This window comes from Oncorhynchus tshawytscha, linkage group LG22 (assembly GCF_018296145.1).
Source record: "Oncorhynchus tshawytscha isolate Ot180627B linkage group LG22, Otsh_v2.0, whole genome shotgun sequence".
NCBI lineage: Eukaryota > Metazoa > Chordata > Actinopteri > Salmoniformes > Salmonidae > Oncorhynchus > Oncorhynchus tshawytscha.
This window is the reverse complement of record NC_056450.1, coordinates 5,272,675-5,293,398: the sequence shown is the minus strand read 5'-3', so window position 1 is coordinate 5,293,398 and position 20,724 is coordinate 5,272,675. Positions and strand designations below refer to the sequence as shown.

The 20,724-nt window shown below is 44.0% G+C and overlaps 1 protein-coding gene across 2 annotated transcripts in view; it reads right to left on the bottom strand.

Moving 5' to 3' along the window:
• Window positions 1-5,664: 5,664 nt before the first annotated feature.
• Window positions 5,665-20,724, bottom strand: part of LOC112233880 (kelch-like protein 17) — a 30,529-nt gene continuing 15,469 nt past the window's right edge. The window contains exons 4-12 of one of the 2 annotated variants that reach the window (XM_024383738.2): window positions 19,890-20,111; window positions 11,856-11,972; window positions 11,534-11,747; window positions 11,038-11,182; window positions 10,056-10,223; window positions 9,561-9,649; window positions 9,209-9,282; window positions 8,695-8,876; window positions 5,665-8,020 (exon numbers count right to left, since the gene is read on the bottom strand). In XM_024383738.2, the coding sequence (XP_024239506.1) occupies window positions 7,792-8,020; window positions 8,695-8,876; window positions 9,209-9,282; window positions 9,561-9,649; window positions 10,056-10,223; window positions 11,038-11,182; window positions 11,534-11,747; window positions 11,856-11,972; window positions 19,890-20,111 (1,440 nt within the window). In that variant the 3' untranslated portion in view covers window positions 5,665-7,791. The remainder of the gene's footprint in view (window positions 8,021-8,694; window positions 8,877-9,208; window positions 9,283-9,560; window positions 9,650-10,055; window positions 10,224-11,037; window positions 11,183-11,533; window positions 11,748-11,855; window positions 11,973-19,889; window positions 20,112-20,724) is intronic. The other variant, XM_024383739.2, reaches the window with a different exon arrangement.

Below are 20,724 nucleotides of genomic sequence, written 5' to 3'. Positions count from 1 at the left end.
ACTTCTAAAACTAAACGTAAATAGTAGTATACAATCATTCAATTAGGTCAGTTTTGTGAAGATAAATGACCTACTTAATGTGATATCTTTCAAGATGACAGTCATTTATTTCATGCTTGCTGGATGGGGATTTTTCTTCTAGTGGGCCCTAAATGAGATACCATCTCTTTATTCCCAACAAGGATGGATTTTCACAACTTTGTCCTATGATTATGTGTCATAGCATGCTCAATGGGTAGAGGCAATAGGCTGCTTTGCCACAATTAACACTGTAGTAATAACAAGCCATTCAGGTCTTTTTGGCCATGTAGTGTACGATCCATATCAAATCTCATTTTATTGGTCACATACACATGATTAGCAGATGTTATTGCGGGTGTAGCGAAATGCTTGTGTAGGCCTATAGCGGTAGTAAACATATGAAATAATCTACTTTTGGCACCCAGGTATACTGAGATTATTAACCTTTTGTGACTAGGGGGCAGTATTTTCATTTTTGGGAAAAAAAACGTTCCTGTAGTAAACAGGATATTTTGTCAGGACAAGATGCTAGAATATGCATATAATTGACAGCTTAGGATAGAAAACACTCTAAAGTTTCCAAAACTGTAAAAAATACTGTTATTGTATAACAGAACTGATGTTGCAGGCAAAAGCCTGAGAAAAATCCAATCCAGAAGTGCCTCATGTTTTGAAAGCGCTGCGTTCCAATGCGTCCCTATTGAGCAGTGAATGGGCTATCAACCAGATTACTCTTTCTCCGTATTCCCGAAGGTGTCTAAAGCATTGTGACGTAGTTTTACGCATTTATGTTGAAGATTACGCGTAGGCGGCTACATTGAGCAAGTAGTCACCTGATGCTCCCAGAGAGATTCTCGTGTAAAATACAGAGGTAGCCATTGCTCCAATCGGTCCTACTGAAAAACTAATTGTCCCGATGGATATATTATCAAATAGATATTTGAAAAACCCCTTGAGGATTGATTATAAACAACATTTGCCATGTTTCTATCGATATTATGGAGCTAATTTGGAATATTTTTCGCAGTTTTCGTGACTGCAATTTCCGGGCGTTTTCTCAGCCAAACATGAAGAACAAACGGAGCTATTTCGCCTACAAAAATAATATTTTTGGAAAAAAGGAACATTTTCTATCTAACTGGGAGTCTCGTGAGTGAAAACATCCAAAGCTCATCAAAGGTAAACGATTTAATTTGATTGCTTTTCTGATTTCTGTGACCAAGTTACCTGCTGCTAGCTGGACAAAATGCTATGCTAACCTATCGATAAACTTACACAAATGCTCGTCTAGCTTTGGCTGTAAAGCATATTTTGAAAATCTGAGATGACAGGGTGATTAACAAAAGGCTAAACTGTGTCTCAATATATTTCACTTGTGATTTTCATGAATAGGAATATTTTCTAGTAATATTTATGTCCGTTGCGTTATGCTAATTAGTGTCAGAAGATGACAACGGTCCCGTTCATGGGATGGGGTGTCACTAGAGGTTTTAAGATATGTGTTCACATAACCTTCTAGTCCGCCGACTGAAGATGTCTCCCAATATGTGGTCTGAGTTGAACTTTGAGCCTACCCAGGAAGCCACCCGCCTGTGTTTATCCAGACTCAGTGGGTGACAGCAGGGGTGCTAAAGTCACACCAAGGCCCTTTTAAAATGGAGTCTGGGTAAGAGCCCCCCCCCCCATCATCAGGTGTCAAAGAGAGAACCGTTCGGGCCAAAGTTCTCACACACAGGAGAACAATAAAGGAATCTTAATTGGACTGTCTTTGAAGAGAAGATCAATCAATTTAGGATCGTATGAATCTATGAAGATGTCATAAGATATTTGAAAGGTTCCATGGCTCACTTCATATATGGTCCTCAAAAAGGTTCAAAAACATGAACAAAGGGGGGTGGGCTCAAGGAAGGGGTGTGATGTATCCGTGTATGTATCAAGGCAGGTAATACTGCATTTTGGATTATCCACATACAACACGTTGCAACTTTTTTTTTTCCCCCCATTGGGTACCACTGACATACATAGATTTCCACAGAGCAAGAATATGAATCAAAGTTTTGTTGTGACAAATCTAATGGACATTCACGCACACATTTTCCCCTTTCAGTTCTGAACCTGTAATCAGGTTGCCACATCTTTTTTTCAAGAATGATGACACCATTCCTATTCCACACCTCAAATTACCTATATTACCACCAAGACCAAGTTCATGAACTAGTATGACAAGGACTTTACATTAATTCCTATCAAAGTGGTTTAACCCTCCTGAACCTAATCAGGATGCTGCATCGTTTTTCAGAGAACATCAAATAACCAATATTTCCTAAATAACATTCTCATAAACCAGGAGTTTACATTGATTTATTAGGATTTGTGATGTTTTCAGAAGTAAAAAGGCCCCCAAACTTAGGCAACAGCCCCAAAAGCATATGGGTCCCACCCTTTCATGTTGTGGCACAGTTGACACTCCAACTTTTCCAGGGACGGTGGCTTAATCACCATAGCCAGATAAGGGCCGTTTGGCCATCGACACCAGTACAGGAATGTCAGTGGGTGACAGTCACAGAGGGACCAGGGAGGGGTGAAGGGGGTCTAGCTGTCTCTGATCCACTGTGTGACTGGCTACATAGCTGTGCCTGCATTTATGGGCCCAGGCTGTAAACTCATTACCATCCACCTATCAGCACAGGGGACAGAAGGACTACAGGGCAACCATTCATTTATACCCCCCCAAAGACATCAATAGGCTTCCATTTGACTCTTTACAGCAGATTGTTGTAGTGTAACAGTTCTTTCTGATGGCTCACAGTAAGCTTAATAAAAAAATGACCAACATAGTATGCACTTTTCATATCAGTGTGTGCATTTATATTCACATTGTGTATGTGTCTTAGTGTATTTGAGTGAGTGTGCATTTTATGTGACCGAGGTCATGAGGGGTAAAGTGAGAGTGCTCAGCTGTCCACTCAGCTTAGTGTGAAAGGAAAGCATGCTGGGACGATACTAAATGGATACTGTAGTGGGCATAGCAACACACACATGCTGTTAGCAAAGCAACCTTCAACTGAACTAGCGCCCACTGAGCAAAATTGGTTCAAAGACGTCTTAACGCCTTTTTAACAAAGACATATTTTCAACATCTTGTGCTTAGTGGGCTGTGTGTTCAAAATATAATCCATAGACAACACGGGTCCTCACACCGGAAAACATCTATTTATTTATTTTCTATACAGTGTATTGCTCCATTTTTACAACAGTGCAAAATTACTTAACAAGTGTCCTCATAAATATAACATATTATAAATAAACAATGAATGTGACAATGTGTTAACTGAAAAAGCTACAGTCACTTTGACATTGCACAAATGTTTTAATCCAAGAAATTGGGTAATTTCTGATTTATATTTGAATCAACAAAATGGAAGCCAAGGTCTTGTGTAGTTGAGTGCGGATTTCACTCATGGAACGTACATAAAGGAGTTCACACGAACCCAGAAGGCAAAATTTGCCATGGAATGTTATGAGTTATTTTTCTGGTTGTAAATGTGTTTTCTGGTTGTATGGTCAGATACCAGATTACAACTAGTTAAAGATGTCCTTTTCTGGTTGCTAAAAATACATCTAATCAGTATACAACCTGACCATGATGTCACAAAAAATATCAGTGCAACCACTTTTGCCCTTTGGGGCAAGACACTTCACCATTTCAGGAAATAATCTGTATTAGACAAACAGAGCTTTGTTTTCTAAGGGGGTCTTTCTACAACTAACCAATATTGGGTTGTTCCGGAAAAAACAAAACTAGAAAATCAAAATCCTTCTAAAAAAAAAATTTAAAAAAGGGAGAAAAAAATTACTTCTCAGAAGTTTGACATCTTATCACACTGTGCTACATATTTATTGAACCTAGTTAACCATGACTGAGTCAAGAACTCAAATTAGGACCCATTGTAGTCTATTGTAACCTTGGCTGACATAGCTCTTTCACCTCAGGCAAAGAGTCAGTATCAACTTTGTACAAATAGGTTCATTATTTTAACCACTCCACCTTTTAACTTCCAAAGAATCCTGGTATTATCTTACTTACGTGTTTCAGAGTATCATTCGAGCTTAGAGTTACAGTGGGGCAAAAAAGTATTTAGTCAGCCACCAATTGTGCAATTTCTCCCACTTAAAAAGATGAGAGAGGCATGTAATTTATCATAGGTACACTTCAACTATGACAGACAAAATTAGATTTTTTCCCCCCAGAAAATCACATTGTAGGATTTTTTATGAATTTATTTGCAAATTATAGTGGAAAATAAGTATTTGGTCAATAACAAAAGTTTATATCAATACTTTGTTATATACCCTTTGTTGGCAATGACAGAGGTCAAACTTTTTCTTTAAGTCTTCACAAGGTTTTCAGACACTGTTGCTGGTATTTTGGCCCATTCCTCCATGCAGATCTCCTCTAGAGCAGTGATGTTTTGGGGCTGTTGCTGGGCAACACAGACTTTCAACTCCCTCCAAAGATTTTCTATGGGGTTGAGATCTGGAGACTGGCTAGGCCACTACAGGACCTTGAAATGCTTCTTACGAAGCCAATCCTTCGTTGCCCGGGCGGTGTGTTTGGGATCATTGTCATGCTGAAAGACCCAGCCACGTTTCATCTTCAATGCCCTTGCTGATGGAAGGAGGTTTTCACTCAAAATCTCACGATACATGGCCCCATTCATTCTTTCCTTTACACGGATCAGTCGTCCTGGTCCCTTTGCAGAAAAACAGCCCCAAAGCATGATGTTTCCACCCCCATGCTTCACAGTATGTATGGTGTTCTTTGGATGCAACTCAGCATTCTTTGTCCTCCAAACACGACGAGTTGAGTTTTTACCAAAAAGTTATATTTTGGTTTCATCTGACCATATGACATTCTCCCAATCTTCTTCTGGATCATCCAAATGCTCTCTAGCAAACTTCAGACGGGCTTGGACATGTACTGGCTTAAGCAGGGGGACACGTCTGGCACTGCAGGATTTGAGTCCCTGGCGGCGTAGTGTGTTACTGATGGTAGGCATTGTTACTTTGGTCCCAGCTCTCTGAAGGTCATTCACTAGGTCCCCCCGTGTGGTTCTGGGATTTTTGCTCACCGTTCTTGTGATAATTTTGACCCCACGGGGTGAGATCTTGTGTGGAGCCCCAGATCGAGGGGAGATTGTCAGTGGTCTTGTATGTCTTCCATTTCCTAATAATTGCTCCCACAGTTGATTTCTTCAAACCAAGCTGCTTACCTATTGCAGATTCAGTCTTCCCAGCCTGGTGCAGGTCTACAATTTTGTTTCTGGTGTCCTTTGACAGCTCTTTGGTCTTGGCCATAGTGGAGTTTGGAGTGTGACTGTTTGAGGTTGTGGACATGTGTTTTTTATACTGATAACAAGTTCAAACAGGTGCCATTAATACAGGTAACGAGTGGAGGACAGAGGAGCCTCTTAAAGAAGAAGTTACAGGTCTGTGAGAGCCAGAAATCTTGCTTGTTTGTAGGTGACCAAATGTTTATTTTCCACCATAATTTGCAAATAAATTCATAAAAAATCCTACAATGTGATTTTCTGGATTTTTTTTCTCATTTTATCTGTCATAGTTGAAGTGTGCCTATGATGAACATTACAGGCCTCTCTCATCTTTTTAAGTGGGAGAACTTGCACAATTGGTGGCTGACTAAATACTTTTTTACATGTCACACGTTTATACATCTGTATCCCTGGTATATTTGTATCCTTTTCAACAATACATGGATGAGGGTATGGGTGAAAGTACAAACTGAAGTGTATGTAAGACAAAATGACAGCACCATAGGTATTCTACATTGACATGACCGTCGTTAGTGTCAAGTGTTCAGATTGGTGGCATGTGTTAACTTGCTAACTTGAACTTTACGCACTTAAGCCATTTCAAAGCTGCCAGAAGCATGATACCACTGTGTGTGTTTATGAATGATAATGATCTATACAGCACATTAGGCTCTTCTAATTAGCTAGTGGACAAGCAAGCTTGCATACCATAGCAACAGTATTGGACATCAGTTGCCCTAATTTTTATTTTACCTTTATTTAACTAGGCAAGTCAGTTAAGAACATATTCTTATTTTCAATGACGGCCTGGGAACGGCCTGTTCAGGGGCAGAACGACAGATTTGTATCTTGTCAGCTCGGGGATTTGAACTTGCAACCTTCCGGTTACTAGTCAAACGCTCTAACCACTAGGCTACCCTGCTGCCCCCATTAACTATTAATGACATTGGTGGTGTCATGCATGTGGCAGTGACAAGGCAATTAAAAAAACACACAAAAAATATACTTACATTTACAGTCAAGGTACCAACACACAAAAGAATATCCACGAGGACCTGTAAATGCATCAGCTAATTTCTCTCATGGTTACATGAACCACTGCATGAAAAAAATAAACCTTTATCTTTCAACTGTTTTCCATTACAAATAATAAAGAGATATTTCAGTTGACCGGGGTCCCGTATGTGTTAAGCGTCTCGGAGTAGGAGTGCTGATCTAGAATCAGTGTAGCCTTTTAAATCATTCAGAATAAGAGGGATGACCTGATCCGGGATCAGAATTCCTACTCTGAGATACTTTATGAATACGGCCCTGATATTGTCTTCAGTTTAAGACATCCTTATTAATCCTCTCTTCACTCTGATACACTCAACTCTCAAGCACAAACTGAATGACTAACAGTGTCACACTTTGACATTTTCGATGACACACTTCCATCCATGATATGCACAAAGTTAACGCAACAAAATAAAAACAATACGTCTCTCTTGAGTTGTAGCAGTGGTCCATTTGCTTTTCATAAAGCATCTTTGAAATTGTCTGAATATATTAGCTTTAGATTGTTTTACATTTAATAAATAAGAAATAGAATTCAACGTAATTGTTTTTTTTTATATAAAAAAAGGGATTTAAACAAATCTACAGTTTCGAGTAACGGTAGATCTAGTATCAATAGATCTATTTTTCAGTGTGACGTTTCCCCTAGGTACAGATCTAGGATCAGCTCCCCTTCCCCAATCCTAACCTTAACCATTCGTGGGGAAAATGCTAAACTGACCCAAGATCAGCGTCTAGGGGTAACTTCACCCTCCTCCCCACATGCGTCTGTGGGATTGGACGGTAAACAACATTGGCCGTTACTGCCACCTAGTGTGACACATTCAGCAGCACTATACATTTTTATTCCTGCTGGCCAGGACACGATAAGCATGCATGGCAGAACCAGTCTATAGCTACATTCCTTAGTTAAAATAATTAATTTCAATATCCATATATATATATTATTGCAAAAATGGTGACATTTACAGTACACATGATTCACAAAGTGACTGTCTTCAGAGACTGTGTTTCAAGCATTGGATTGCAAAGGGAAAGAGGGATAAAGGGAGGATGCTTTTTAGTTTTTAAAATCTTTATCCAAGGAAAACTCTACCGTGTTCTTCAAGAGACTAGGAGCTGGTATCTTTACGGTAATACAGCGAGACCTCAGGAAACGAGACCGCAAAAGATCCACCAGCAACCTCTGTGTTTCTCTCTCTCTCTCTCCCCATCCTTCACTCTTCCAACCTCATCACCTCTTCTCTGTTTAACTGCACCCCCTCCATTCCCTCCCTCCCCCCCTTCACACAGAGCAGTTACGTCTCTTGCTTGGGCCTGGCTGTGCGGGGGCGGCGGTGACCGAGGTGGGGGCTGAGGTCAGCCGGAACCTAGCCCCGTGTCAAAGGCTGGTGGAGGACACGGAGAGCGTGGGCGACGAGGGCGGCGGGAAGTTGAGCAGCTCCAGGACGGCCACGCCCACGCTGCTGCGTCGCGTGAACATGCAGGAGGCCGCCACCCACTTGTTGCTGCGGGGGTTGTACTTCTCAATGGAGTTGAGGCTGGAGCTGCCGTCGTTGCCGCCCACTGCGTACAGCCAGCCGTCCATGGCCACAAGGTCATGGGTACTTCTGGGAAAGGGGTGCAAGCATAACATGCAGACTCAGTAAGGCAGGTCAAATTCAAGGTAGGTCCCTCCCTGTTTCAGCCTGTTTGCTTCCGTTTGGTTGTAGTGAATACGACCTTGCTGTGACTAGATGGGGCCTGTTTTTAGATGAATATGAGCCACACTGCTGATTACAACAATGGTTTATTTATGGACTGGAGCATCCATTGTCATCAGGTTTCCCTGGTCAATTCATTTCCTGTTGACTCCGTCTATTTCCCTGTGTGTGTGTGTGATCTTGTGTGTGTGAATGTCTTCATGTTTGTGTGTGTGTGTGTGTGTGTATGTGCATGTTTGACTCCAATTCAATTTAAATATCCCAATCCTGGTCTCTAAGGCCCACTGCATGTGCAGGGTCCAGAAACCCTAAACATTAGGTGAGTAACGGCTGTAATGAACACCTCATCACACTCTGAGACTACTTTCAAATACTCTTGTATAACAGAATGGCATCAAGTATTGTGTACAACATAGCACCTTAAAGGCACTTGTGTGGGATACATTCTAAATGCATTCGCAGCCTTCATGTACATATAAAGGCACCTATGAGGAGCCAGAGAAGGCTCTATATATGCACTGGTAATGAAGGTATAGCCACAGGTGGTTGGTAGCGATTGTGACGTGGCTGGCGGTGCCCACCTGCGGATGTTCATGGGCGCCACGCCCTCCCAGGCATTGGTCTTGGGGTTGAACCGCTCCACTGAGTTCAGGCAGCTGGTGCCGTCATTTCCCCCGGCTACGTAGAGCATACCCTCCAGCACGGCCACCCCGGCACTGCTGCGTCGGCTCAGCATGTTGGCGATGGCCGTCCACGCGTTGCTCTGTTCCGACCAATCATAGAGGGTTGTTAGGAGTCACATGGTCAGTTGAGGGACTCATCAGTGTTGGTTCTACTTTTTGATCTGGGCAGAAGCTTTATGGGCCGGTTTTAACCAGATTAAGGATATTGACGGACTGAAAATATAGCCTGGTGGGACCAGCCTAATCACTACGTTCAGCATTGTATTTAATAGGATGGTGAACACAGCGATCAAGTTGGTTCTACCAGGCTACTGAAAATCTTGCTCAGTTAAGATTCTTCTATAGGCTTAATCTGTGTCCAGGAAACATGTTCATATTGATAGAGATCTCATTGTTTGTTTCGGTTTTTTACCTGTGGTTCATATTTCTCCACTGTAGCTAGGTGTGAGGAACTGTCATACCCTCCTACTGCATACAGACTGCCATCTAGAGAGAGAGAGAAAGAGTGTGAGAGATGGTAGAGTGACAGAGAGAGGGAGAGAGAAAAGAGAGAGAGGGAGCGAGAGATGGTGGAGAGAGAACAGAAGAAAAAGATAGAGACAGAGAGTCATGTGATGACAAGCTCCAAATACCAGATTAAAGCTCTCAAATGTTTGATGAGGCCCATAATAACCAGGTACCCAGTAGGAAAATCACTCTAGCCTACATTATATCCGTGCTCAATAGATTACATAATCACACCAAGGTGAACATCACATGCTCACCCAGAGTGGCCACACGGACATATCTCCTTCGGGTGCTCATGGCAGCGATGGAGGTCCAGGTACTGGTCAGAGGGTCGTACCGCTCTGCACTGTTGGGGTGGAGGGGACACTCATTACATACATGGATGGAGTACAACAATCTCAGCTCAGTATTTGTATATGTGAGTGAAAATCTGTTGAGACAACCAGTGTCGGATTTATTCACTGACATTCAAGGAAGTCTCCCTGTAGACAGCGGGCTAGAGGTACATTCGTATTTGTAGCACTTTATGGAGGTATACATGTTAACGTTGTAACATTTATGACGGTGTCCCTAAGTTATTATGGAGGAGTCCAAGTCCTGAGTGGGTAGATGGAACTTCTTCTATCTACTGTACTAAGTCAAAAGGCACGGGGCTAGATTTGAACCCAATCCCGACCCTGGCATATGTGTTCCCGGGGTCAGCAGCACTAACCGCTGGCCTAGTGGCCTAGTGAGCAGCGACAGAAGTGGACCTGTTGAGGCAGGAAGCTCCGTCGTAACCGCCAGCCGCGTACAGGAGGCCGTGCAACACCGCCACACCCAGACAGCTCCGCCGCGTCCCCATGGAAACCTCGGGTTGCCAGGAGTTGGTGACCGGGTCGTAGGACTCCACAGTCGCTAGATCGGAGGTACCGTCATACCTGAGCAAGAGAGAGGCCAGTGAGTGGGCTTAGGGGTTGTGTACCAGACACTGGTGGCAGAGCCCATCCTCCTATGATTGGTCTAGGATGAGTCCCAAATTGCACCCTATTCCCTATATATTTGTCATGGCTTATTTCCATCAGGGGCACCTGGATGAGACTCTGACATTCCAGACAGTGATAGTAGTCTGGATACTACTTTGTGCTACCTTTCACTTGATTTTGTACAAAAAATATACAATAAACCTTGAAATAATATGGATTTTAAATAAGGTTTTGTTTATTTATTTGTCATGGCTTATTTCCAGAGGGGACCTGGATGAGACTTTGACATTGAAAGTCATAGTAGTCTGAATAATTACTACCTTTCACTTGATGTACAAAAGCAAAGGGTATTAGTCCTTGTTTCCACATTCAACTGTTTATCTTATCATACAAAATAATATAATTCAATGTGTTTGGTTAAATAAGATTACAACAAGTTTATCTTATCATACAAAATAATATAATTCAATGTGCTTGGTTAAATAAGATTACAACAAGTTTATCTTATCATACAAAATAATATAATTCAATGTGCTTGGTTAAATAAGATTACAACAAGTTATCTCCCCTAATCCTCGTCTCACTTTTAAGACATTCATATTAACCTAACCGAGCTAGCTAGCTAGCAAAACTACCACTAGCATACTAGTGTTAAACAGTCCTATTTCAGATAGCTAGCACAACATTGGTTAAGATTTATTACCCACATCCACATCTATCCTCATCCTATCTAGGGGTCAAAGGTTGGTCAGATGAGTTCATCTCTTACCCTCCCACTGCGTACAGCTTGTTTCCTATGGCCGCCACGCCCACCCGTGCCCGCCGGGTGGACATAGAGGCTACCATATGCCAGCGGTCTGTCCGCGTGTCGTAGGCCTCGCAGTCGCCGTGGATGGCAAACAGACTGCCCCCACCTGGGCACAACACACACAGACAACCACCACATAATCATCATGGCTAACAACATGCACAACAGTGCTGAGGATGGTCCCATTTCAGTTATAATACGAACAAATATTCTATAGATGGTAGTCGCGAACTGTAATATTCCAAACTCATTTTGGATAATTGCCAAATCACATCTATTTAAAATGTTGTGTTTTGAATGTTACCCAGTATCTGTGAACCGGTTAGCCTTTAACCAAGGGCCAAATTCAGGATCCCTGTTTAAACAATGGAACTCTATAGGTAGAAAGTACTTCATAAAGTATGTGTACGCGCGTGTGTGTATGTACCCTGGTGGGTAATGGCTGGGGCACACTGACCAACGGCGAAGAGCACGGGGCTGGCGCCCTCGCAGCGACGAGGCCGGGTGCGGCTGTTGCTCAGCACGCCTCTCTGCTCGGGCATCAGGTGGTACTTGAGGGCTTCGATGAGCAGGTCCTTGCACTCCGAGTGGTGACGCACCAACTGCTCCGTGTCCACGTTGCTCATGAGGAAATCCCTCCGCAGTAGGGGCAGGCGTACACACTTCATCAGCTAGAGAGGGGAATGGGAGGTGGGCGGCGGGAATGAAACCCACAATCCTGACATTGTAAGTGTCATGCTATACAGACTGAGCTGCACAAGGTGCATATTTGATCTTACCCAGGGAACGTGCTGCCTGCGCCCGTCAATGTCGTGTTTGACCCAGCTCAGCACGGCCCGGTATACCTCCTCTTCCGACGGCACGTTCAGGTTGTCACTGGAGATCAGGTCCAATACCTTCACACAGAGAGGAGTGAGAGAAGGAAGGGGGAGAGAGAGGAGGAGGAGAGAGAAGGGGTGTGGGGGAGAGAGAGAGCGGGTAGGCATAGAGAGAAGTAGAGAAAAAGAGGGCAAGAGAGAGTATCATTTTACTCAAGAGTTACAAACACAGCAGTCTCTACACCTCTTGACATTTGCTAGCGATTCTCTTACATCAATGAAAGAAGCTAGTCCCCCACAAAGGGGTTCATCCCACATGGGATGAGTCACAAAAGTTGTCACAACAAGAAATTATAACATGAATTCATTCCTATTTATCTGGAATGAATGTTAATTTTGGAACATCTTGAAAAGGTCAGCTTTACTGAAATGTCCCAAAAAATGAAACAATGAGCTGAGGTAAATGTGTGTGTGTGGGATCAATTTATGAAGAAAATGGATTAGAATCGTATTTCCATTAGCACCACAAAGACATTGTGTATGCTTGCTATCCCCGGCCCGCTAGCTGTCTGAATCGCCGTGACTCCAACCAGCCTCACTACTCACTGGACCCTTATGATCACTCGGCTACGCACGCCTCTCCTTAATGTCAAAAAGCCTTGTTTATTGTTGTTCTGGTTAGTGTTTATTGGCTTATTTCACTGTAGAGCCTCTAGCCTTGCTCAACATGCCTTAGCTAATCCTTCCGTTCCGTAACCGTAAAAGCCTTGGTTTCATGCATGTTAACATTAGAAGCATCCTCCCTAAGTTTGTTTTATTCACTGTTTTAGCACACTCTGCCAACCCGGATGTCCTAGCCGTGTCTGAATCCTGGCTTAGGAAGACCACCAAAAACCCTGACATTTCTATCCCTAACAATAACATTTTCCAACAATATAGAACTGCCAAAGGGGGCGATGTTGCAATCTACTGCAGCGATAGCCTGCAGAGTTCTGTCTTACTATCCAGGTCTGTACACAAACAATTCGAGCTTCTACTTTAAAAAATCCACCTTTCTCATTGTTATCGCTTGCTATAGACCAACCTCTGCCCCCAGCTGTGCTCTGGACACAATATTTGAATTGATTGCCACCCATCTTTCTTCAGAGCTCGTGCTGCTAGGTGACCTAAACTGGGACATGCTTAACACCCCGGCCATCCTACAATCTAAGCTTGATGCCCTCAATCTCACACAAATTATCAATGAACCTACCAGGTACAACCCTAAAGCTGTAAACACGGGCACCCTCATAGATATCATCCTAACCAACTTGCCCTCCAAATACACCTCTGCTGTTTTCAACCAAGATCTCAGCGATCACTGCTTCATTGCCTGCATCCGTAATGGGTCTGCGGTCAAACGACCACACCTCATCACTGTCAAATGCTCCCTAAAACACTTCAGTAAGCAGGCCTTTCTAATCGACCTGGCCCGGGTATCCTGGAAGGATATTGACCTCATCCCGTCAGTAGAGGATGCCTGGTGATTCTTCAAAAGTGCTTTCCTCACCATCCTAAATAAGCATGCCCCACCCCACAATTAGAATCAGGAACAGATATAGCCCTTGGTTCTCTCCAGACCTGACTGCCATTGATCAGCACAAAAACCTCCTGTGGCGTTCTGCATTAGCATCGAATAGCCCCTTTGATATGCAACTTTTCAGGGAAGTCAGGAACCAATATACACAGGCAGTTAGGAAAGCTAAGGCTAGCTTTTTTTAAGCAGACATTTGCATCCTGTAGCACAAACTCAAAAAGGTTCTGGGACACTGTAAAGTCCATGGAGAATAAAAGCACCTCCTCCCAGCTTCCCACTGCACTGAGGCGAGGAAACACTGTCACCACTAATAAATCCACTATAACTGAGAATTTCAATAAGCATTTTTTATTGGCTGGCCATGCTTTCCACCTGGCTACCCCTACCCCAGTCAACTGCCCTGCACCCCCCACAGCAACTAGCCCAAGCCTCCCCCATTTCTCCTTCACCCAAATCCAGATAGCTGATGTTCTGAAAGAGCTGCAAAATTTGGACCCTTACAAATCAGCCGGGCTAGACAATCTGGAACCACTCTTTCTAAAATGATGTACCGAAATTGTTGCAACCCCTATTACTAGCCTGTTCAAACTCTTTCGTATCGATTGAGATTCCCAAAGATTGGAAAGCAGCCGAGGTCATCCCCCTCTTCAAAGGGGGAGACACTCTAGACCCAAACTGCTACAGACCTATATCTATCCTACTCTACCTTTCTAAAGTCTTCAAAAGCCAAGTTAACAAACAGATCACCGACCATTTCGAATCTCACCGTACCTTCTCCGCTATGCAATCTGGTTTCAGAGCTGGTCATGGGTGCACCTCAGCCACGCTCAAGGTCCTAAACGATATCATAACCGCCATCGATAAGAGACAATACTGTGCAGCCATATTCATCGACCTGTCCAAGGCTTTTGACTCTGTCAATCACCACATTCTTATCGGCAGACTCAACAGCATTGGTTTCTCAAATGATTGCCGTGCCTGGTTCACTAACTACTTATCTGATAGAGTTCAGCGTGTCAAATCGGAGGGCCTGTTGTCCGGACCTCTGGCAGCCTCTATGGGGGTGCCACAGAGTTCAATTCTCGGGCCAACTGTCTTCTCTGTATACATCAATGATGTTGCTCTTGCTGCTGGTGATTCTCTGATCCACCTCGACGCAGACGACACCATTCTGTATACTTCTGGCCCTTCCTTGGACACTGTGTAAACTAACCTCCAAACGAGCTTCAATGCCATACAACACTCCTGCTGTGGCCTTAAACTGCTCTTAAATGCATGTAAAACTAAATGCATGCTCTTCAACCGATCGCTGCCCGCCTGACTAACATCACTACTCTGGACGGTTCTAATACCTAGGTGTCAGACTAGACCGTAAACTCTCCAATCCAAATTTAAATCTAGAATCGGCTTCCTATTTCGCAACAAAGCATCCTTCACTCATGCTGCCAAACATACCCTAGTAAAACTGACCATCCTACCGATCCTACAGACTTCGGCGATGTCATTTACAAAATAGCCTCCAACACTCTACTCAACAAATTGGATGTTTATCACAGTGCCATCTGTTTTGTCACCTAAGCTCCATATACTACCTTCCACTGCGACCTGTACGCTCTCGTTGGCTGGCCCTCGCTTCATACTCGTCGCCAAACCCACTGGCTCCAGGTCATCTACAAGTCTTTGCTAGGTAAAGCCCCGCCTTATCTCAGCTCACTGGTCACCATAGCAGCACCCACCCGTAGCACGCGCTCTAGCAGGTATATCTCACTGGTCACTCCCAAAGCCAATTCCTACTTTGACTGCCTTTCCTCCCAGTTCTCTGCTTCCAATGACTGGAACAAACTGCAAAGATCACTGAAGCTGGAGACACATATCTCCCTCACTAGCTTTAAGCACCAGCTGTCAGAGCAGCTCACAGATCACTGGACCTGTACATAGCCCATCTGTAAACAGCCCATCCAACTACCTCATCCCCATACTGTATTTATTTATTTATTTATCTTGCTCCTTTGCACATTCATCTTCTGCACATGTACCATTCCAGTGTTTAATTGCTATATTGTAATTACTTCGCCACCACAGTCTATTTATTGCCTTACCTCCCTTATCTTACCTCATATGCACTCACTGTATATAGACTTTTTCTACTGTATTATTAACTGTTTGTTTATTCCATGTGTAACTCTGTGTTGTTGTTTGTGTTGCACTTCTTTGCTTTATCTTGGCCAGGTCGCAGTTGTAAATGAGAACTTGTTCTCAACTAGCCTACCTGGTTAAATAAAAGGTGAAAAAAATGTTTAAAAAAATTCACATATGCTGTGTGTACCCTTTTAACTGAAGCTAAATGGGTAAGGGCGTGTCCTGATATATTACAGCGTGACTATGTAGTGCGTGGGTGTAGTGTGTGTGTGCCTCTTTTAGGGCGATGTGTGTGTGTGTGTGCGCACTGCAGAGAGGGTGGCACAGCTCCTAGTCAGGCAGGGCAGGGCTGGAGTTGCCAGCTGCTGCTGAGATCAATAGAATAGCAGCAGCTTCAGGCGAACAGCATTAGCTAATCCACATGAACTAGAGAGCCATACAGCACAGAGCCAGCACAGTACAGAGCCAGCACAGTACAGAGCCAGCACAGTACAGAGCCAGCACAGTACAGAGCAGCACAGAGCCAGCACAGAGCCAGCACAGTACAGAGCAGCACAGTAGAGCCAGCACAGTACAGAGCCAGCACAGTACAGAGCCAGCACAGGACAGAGCCAGCACAGGACAGAGCCAGCACAGGACAGAGCCAGCACAGGACAGAGCCAGCACAGGACAGAGCCAGAGCAGCACAGAGCCAGAGCAGCACAGTACAGAGCACAGAGCCAGCAGTACAGAGCAGCACAATACAGAGCAGCACAGAGCCAGCACAGTAGAGAGCAGCACAGAGCCAGCACAGTACAGAGCAGCAGTACAGAGCAGCACAGTACAGAGCAGCACAGAGCCAGCACAGTACAGAGCAGCACAGAGCCAGCACAGTACAGAGCCAGCACAGTACAGAGCAGCACAGAGCCAGCACAGTACAGAGCCAGCACAGTACAGAGCAGCACAGTAGAGCCAGCACAGTACAGAGCCAGCACAGGACAGAGCCAGCACAGGACAGAGCCAGCACAGGACAGAGCCAGCACAGGACAGAGCAGAGCAGCACAGTACAGAGCAGCACAGTACAGAGCAGCACAATACAGAGCAGCACAGAGCAGCACAGTACAGAGCAGCACAGTACAGACAGAGCAGCACAGTACAGAGCAGCACAGAGCAGCACAGTACAGAGCAGCACAATACAGAGCAGCAGAGCCAGCACAGTAGAGAGCAGCACAGAGCCAGCACAGTACAGAGCAGCACAGTACAGAGCAGCACAATACAGAGCAGCACAGAGCCAGCACAGTAGAGAGCAGCAGAGCAGCACAGTACAGAGCAGCACAGTACAGAGCAGTACAGAGCCAGCAGTACAGAGCCAGCACAGTACAGAGCCAGCACAGTACAGAGCAGTACAGAGCCAGCACAGTACAGAGCCAGCACAGTACAGAGCAGCACAGAGCAGCACAGTAGAGAGCAGCACAGTACAGAAAAGTACAGTACAGAGCCAGCACAGTACAGAGCCAGCACAGTACAGAGCCAGACAGACAATGTGTCTGTGTCTGACATGTAAAGTGTACCAGTACAAGCGTGTTTGAGAGAGCCAGAAAGAACAGATACAAAATGTATATTTAATAACATGAATAAACCAAATATCTGTGTATGTGAGCAATAACACCGAGTAGTAGATGACCATAAGGTCTAGTCAAAACTCCAGTTGCCAGTGTTCGTGTCTAAAATGAGAAAATGTGGGGGCGCTTTTCATATGGCTCGGTGAGCTCAAAAACACTTAGAGCAGGTAAATAAATCCTGCCCCTGTGCAGATCTGTGACTGGCACACGACCGCTGCAGAAAGAGAAAGGAAGAAAAAGAGAGGCAGAAAGTAGAGAGCGACACAAAGAGAGAGAGAGAAAGAGAGAGACAAAGGAATACAAAGAGAAAGCAAAAGAGAGAGCAGAGTCACAGCTGGCAGCCCTACAGCTCCGTTTCAGATGTCACTAAGCCTACTCATTCTACTCTTGGCTAATGGATAGTTCCCAATTCATTTCAATCTGGCTGGGTAACATTGAGATGGAAGAGAATTAAAGAGCAATCAAATCATTAGTGTAGTGTTTCAGTCAGGAGGAAAATCCTAACAGCTGGTGCTGTCACAGCTGTCACATAGCTTGACCTGTCCCGTCTCTGATATTGTCTCAAAACGGATGTTCACCAACACAACTAGGCACGCTGCTAACCCCAACTCAGACCCTAACAGAGACTACTGACTCCTACCCCTCAACTCTGACCACAGAATGAAATGAGCGTTCACATCTGTCCACATGCTAGGTCGCTACTTCCCCATTCGCTTTTCATGGACGCGGTTCCTGTAGATGTTTCAGTCTCTTGGCACCACATACACCATGCCCGTGTTCTAAGGCTTCAAGACGCATGCCGGATCTTACAACGCCTCGATGGGTGTTTAACGTATCAGCTAAACATTACGATTCCGTGCCAGGACCCCCAAAAATGTTGGATATCTTATATTGTTCTGGCAATTCACACATAGAAACTTTATTGGGAGGAAGGATGTTTGACATGCCTTTGACATTTGTATCACAAACCATTTTTGGGGAAAATTCCTGACGAAGAGTTCATTTGAGGACCTTTTTTCAGACCTCTACATGCCTCGTGTAAGACCTTATGATCCGGGAATCGTACGCAATACATGCAACATCTTGGTGTCATTAAGCTCTAACATATGGATTTTGTCTAGATTTTGAAAACAAAAAAGTACCCTATTTGATTTAGCTTATTTTTAGACATATTGTTTGGAACAATATGTTTCTCACCACCTGGATTTGGTCTTATGTAGCAACATTTGAAATCGTTTTTTTACATTGGTAAAAAGTAAAGACTGGTATATCATACGCTGCATTTTTTAGGATCTTTTTTTTTTTTTTTTAAGTTGATAAACTGGCAAATTGTCAAACTTAGTTTTGAAGCTATGACCCATTTTATATATACATAGAATTGACATTATAACCAAATCACAACAGAGGGAGATCCCTTTTAATCCATTTCCCCATTCACTGTGTTGATGGTGCTCATTAAACGTATAAACACTTCAAAATGAGCAGGGAGCCCACTCTGGAAATTGTATGTACAGTATATTGTAACAAACTATATGTCTTAAAATGTACGAAATCAAAAAGGGTCCTTCTGAATTATTGATATATTTTATGTTAAATAAATGTAATTGTGTTTTGACAGGAGCTCGACATACTCCATAGGTTTGAGCACAGTATAGGGAGTGTAATGACACAAAGATGTTGTCCGTTATGCTTGAGCAAGGCACTTAACCCTAAATTGCGTTTGTAAATCGTTCTGGATAAGACAACTCAAATGTAAAGGTATCATGTACGGTTCATGCATCATAGGGTCACTTTCATCATGATTTTCTCCAAAATAGTTTGTGATAGAAAAAAAAACAAGTCAAAGATCCTTCCTACCAATGACGTTTCTATGTGAGAATTGCCAGAACATTCGGAAACAAAAAAATATTTTAGCCGTATCCTTTCGTGGAATTACCCACTAGAAATCGGATTACCGACTGCGCAGTCGATGATGTGGCAAGCAACCATTGGTCGATGCAATGCAACATCTGCAATGTACTCAGTCTGGAACATGAACCATACTTGGCAGTGCTCTGCCTAATTACCACTTCCAGGTCATACCCCTAAACTAGGCTGTCATTGGACAAGTCCAGACAATGAACAAGTGACTGCTATGCTGAGCTGCTATGACAGAAAAACTAGACGGAGAGCATAATGAGTAAAACTACAAGAGACACTGATTGACAAGGAGCCGAGGATGGAGCGATGTCTTCGTTTAATGAGTGTTCAAAAGGCAACTACACACTCTCGTCTTTGCTGCTTGCTCTATGAAGGACCTTCAGGGGGTTGAGGAAAGGATAGAACATGACAAGATGTTCTCCTCTTTCTGCAGGAAAGAGAGGGACAGTCAGAGTGGGAGGAGACTAATGCATCCCAGTGCAGCTGAGCATCTTTGTTTGTCTTTACCAATAACTGTCAGACGAGTGGACAGCACTGTAGATCACCTTGATTGATTAAGAGGTGAAAAGGTTTATATTCCTAGTGTGCCTAGAGCTTGCAGGCTCCCAACATCAGCGCACAAGTCATAAACCAAAGTGCCACAATAACTTTCAACAACTCCAATGCAAAACAATGACAAAATAAGATCCCATCGCTGCCACGTCATTCTGTAAGGAAAGGCATATGACATGCTAGCTCAGTATTCTGTCTGGCCTCTACCTGTTTCAGCGGCAGCAGCATGAACTCCTCGGTCTTGGACACCTCCACGAAGTGCTGCAGGACGTACTTGTGCGCCGACTTGAGCAGGTCGCTGCAGGAGTGTGTGTCTGCGAAGCCGCGGATGCCCAGGCAGTTAGAGGGGTCCAGCTGGCTGAGGAGGAACTTACAGCAGGCGTCCCTCACCCCGTTGAGCTGCAGCAGGCTAGCCGCTGGGAGTAAGGTCTAGAAGAAAAAGAGGACGATCGGGGGGAGCCATAGACGCCTGAGCGATGTAGCAAACGTAGCAGCTGCAGTTTTTGCACCCCCACTTTTTTTTACCAGAAAAGTATCATGATCCATTAGGTAATTTCTCATTTTCAAATGATTAGTAGTGTTTTGAGCTAGTCTTAAAATACATTATTATATAATACATCAAAATGGAAGTAACAGATTCCATTTTGCACCCCTTCCCCTCGTTGCCTCAAGATGAATGGTTTGGCCCACTTGAAACCGATGCTTCACTCCCTTGCTCCACTGTTTTGGCTCAGTGCAGTTAGAAAGCACTCGCTGCACCACTGGTGTTAAAAAAACAAACATTTGTATCACTGTTTCATGTCGGATGCACACAGGGTGTTATATATCATTTGAGAGGCAGCACCACGAGCAAAGTTTGCCATTTCACATTGCCTGTAAGAACCTTGATGAGCACGAGCATGTCTGATAAGGCTTTGCTGTATCGCAGCCTCTGAGAGAACCTCAATTGCTGGAGTCCTCTCTCCTCACCTCCTTCACAAAACTCATTGGAGGAGAAGGTCAGAGGGGCGGGACCTCTGGCTTTCTCATCCAATGCGATTTG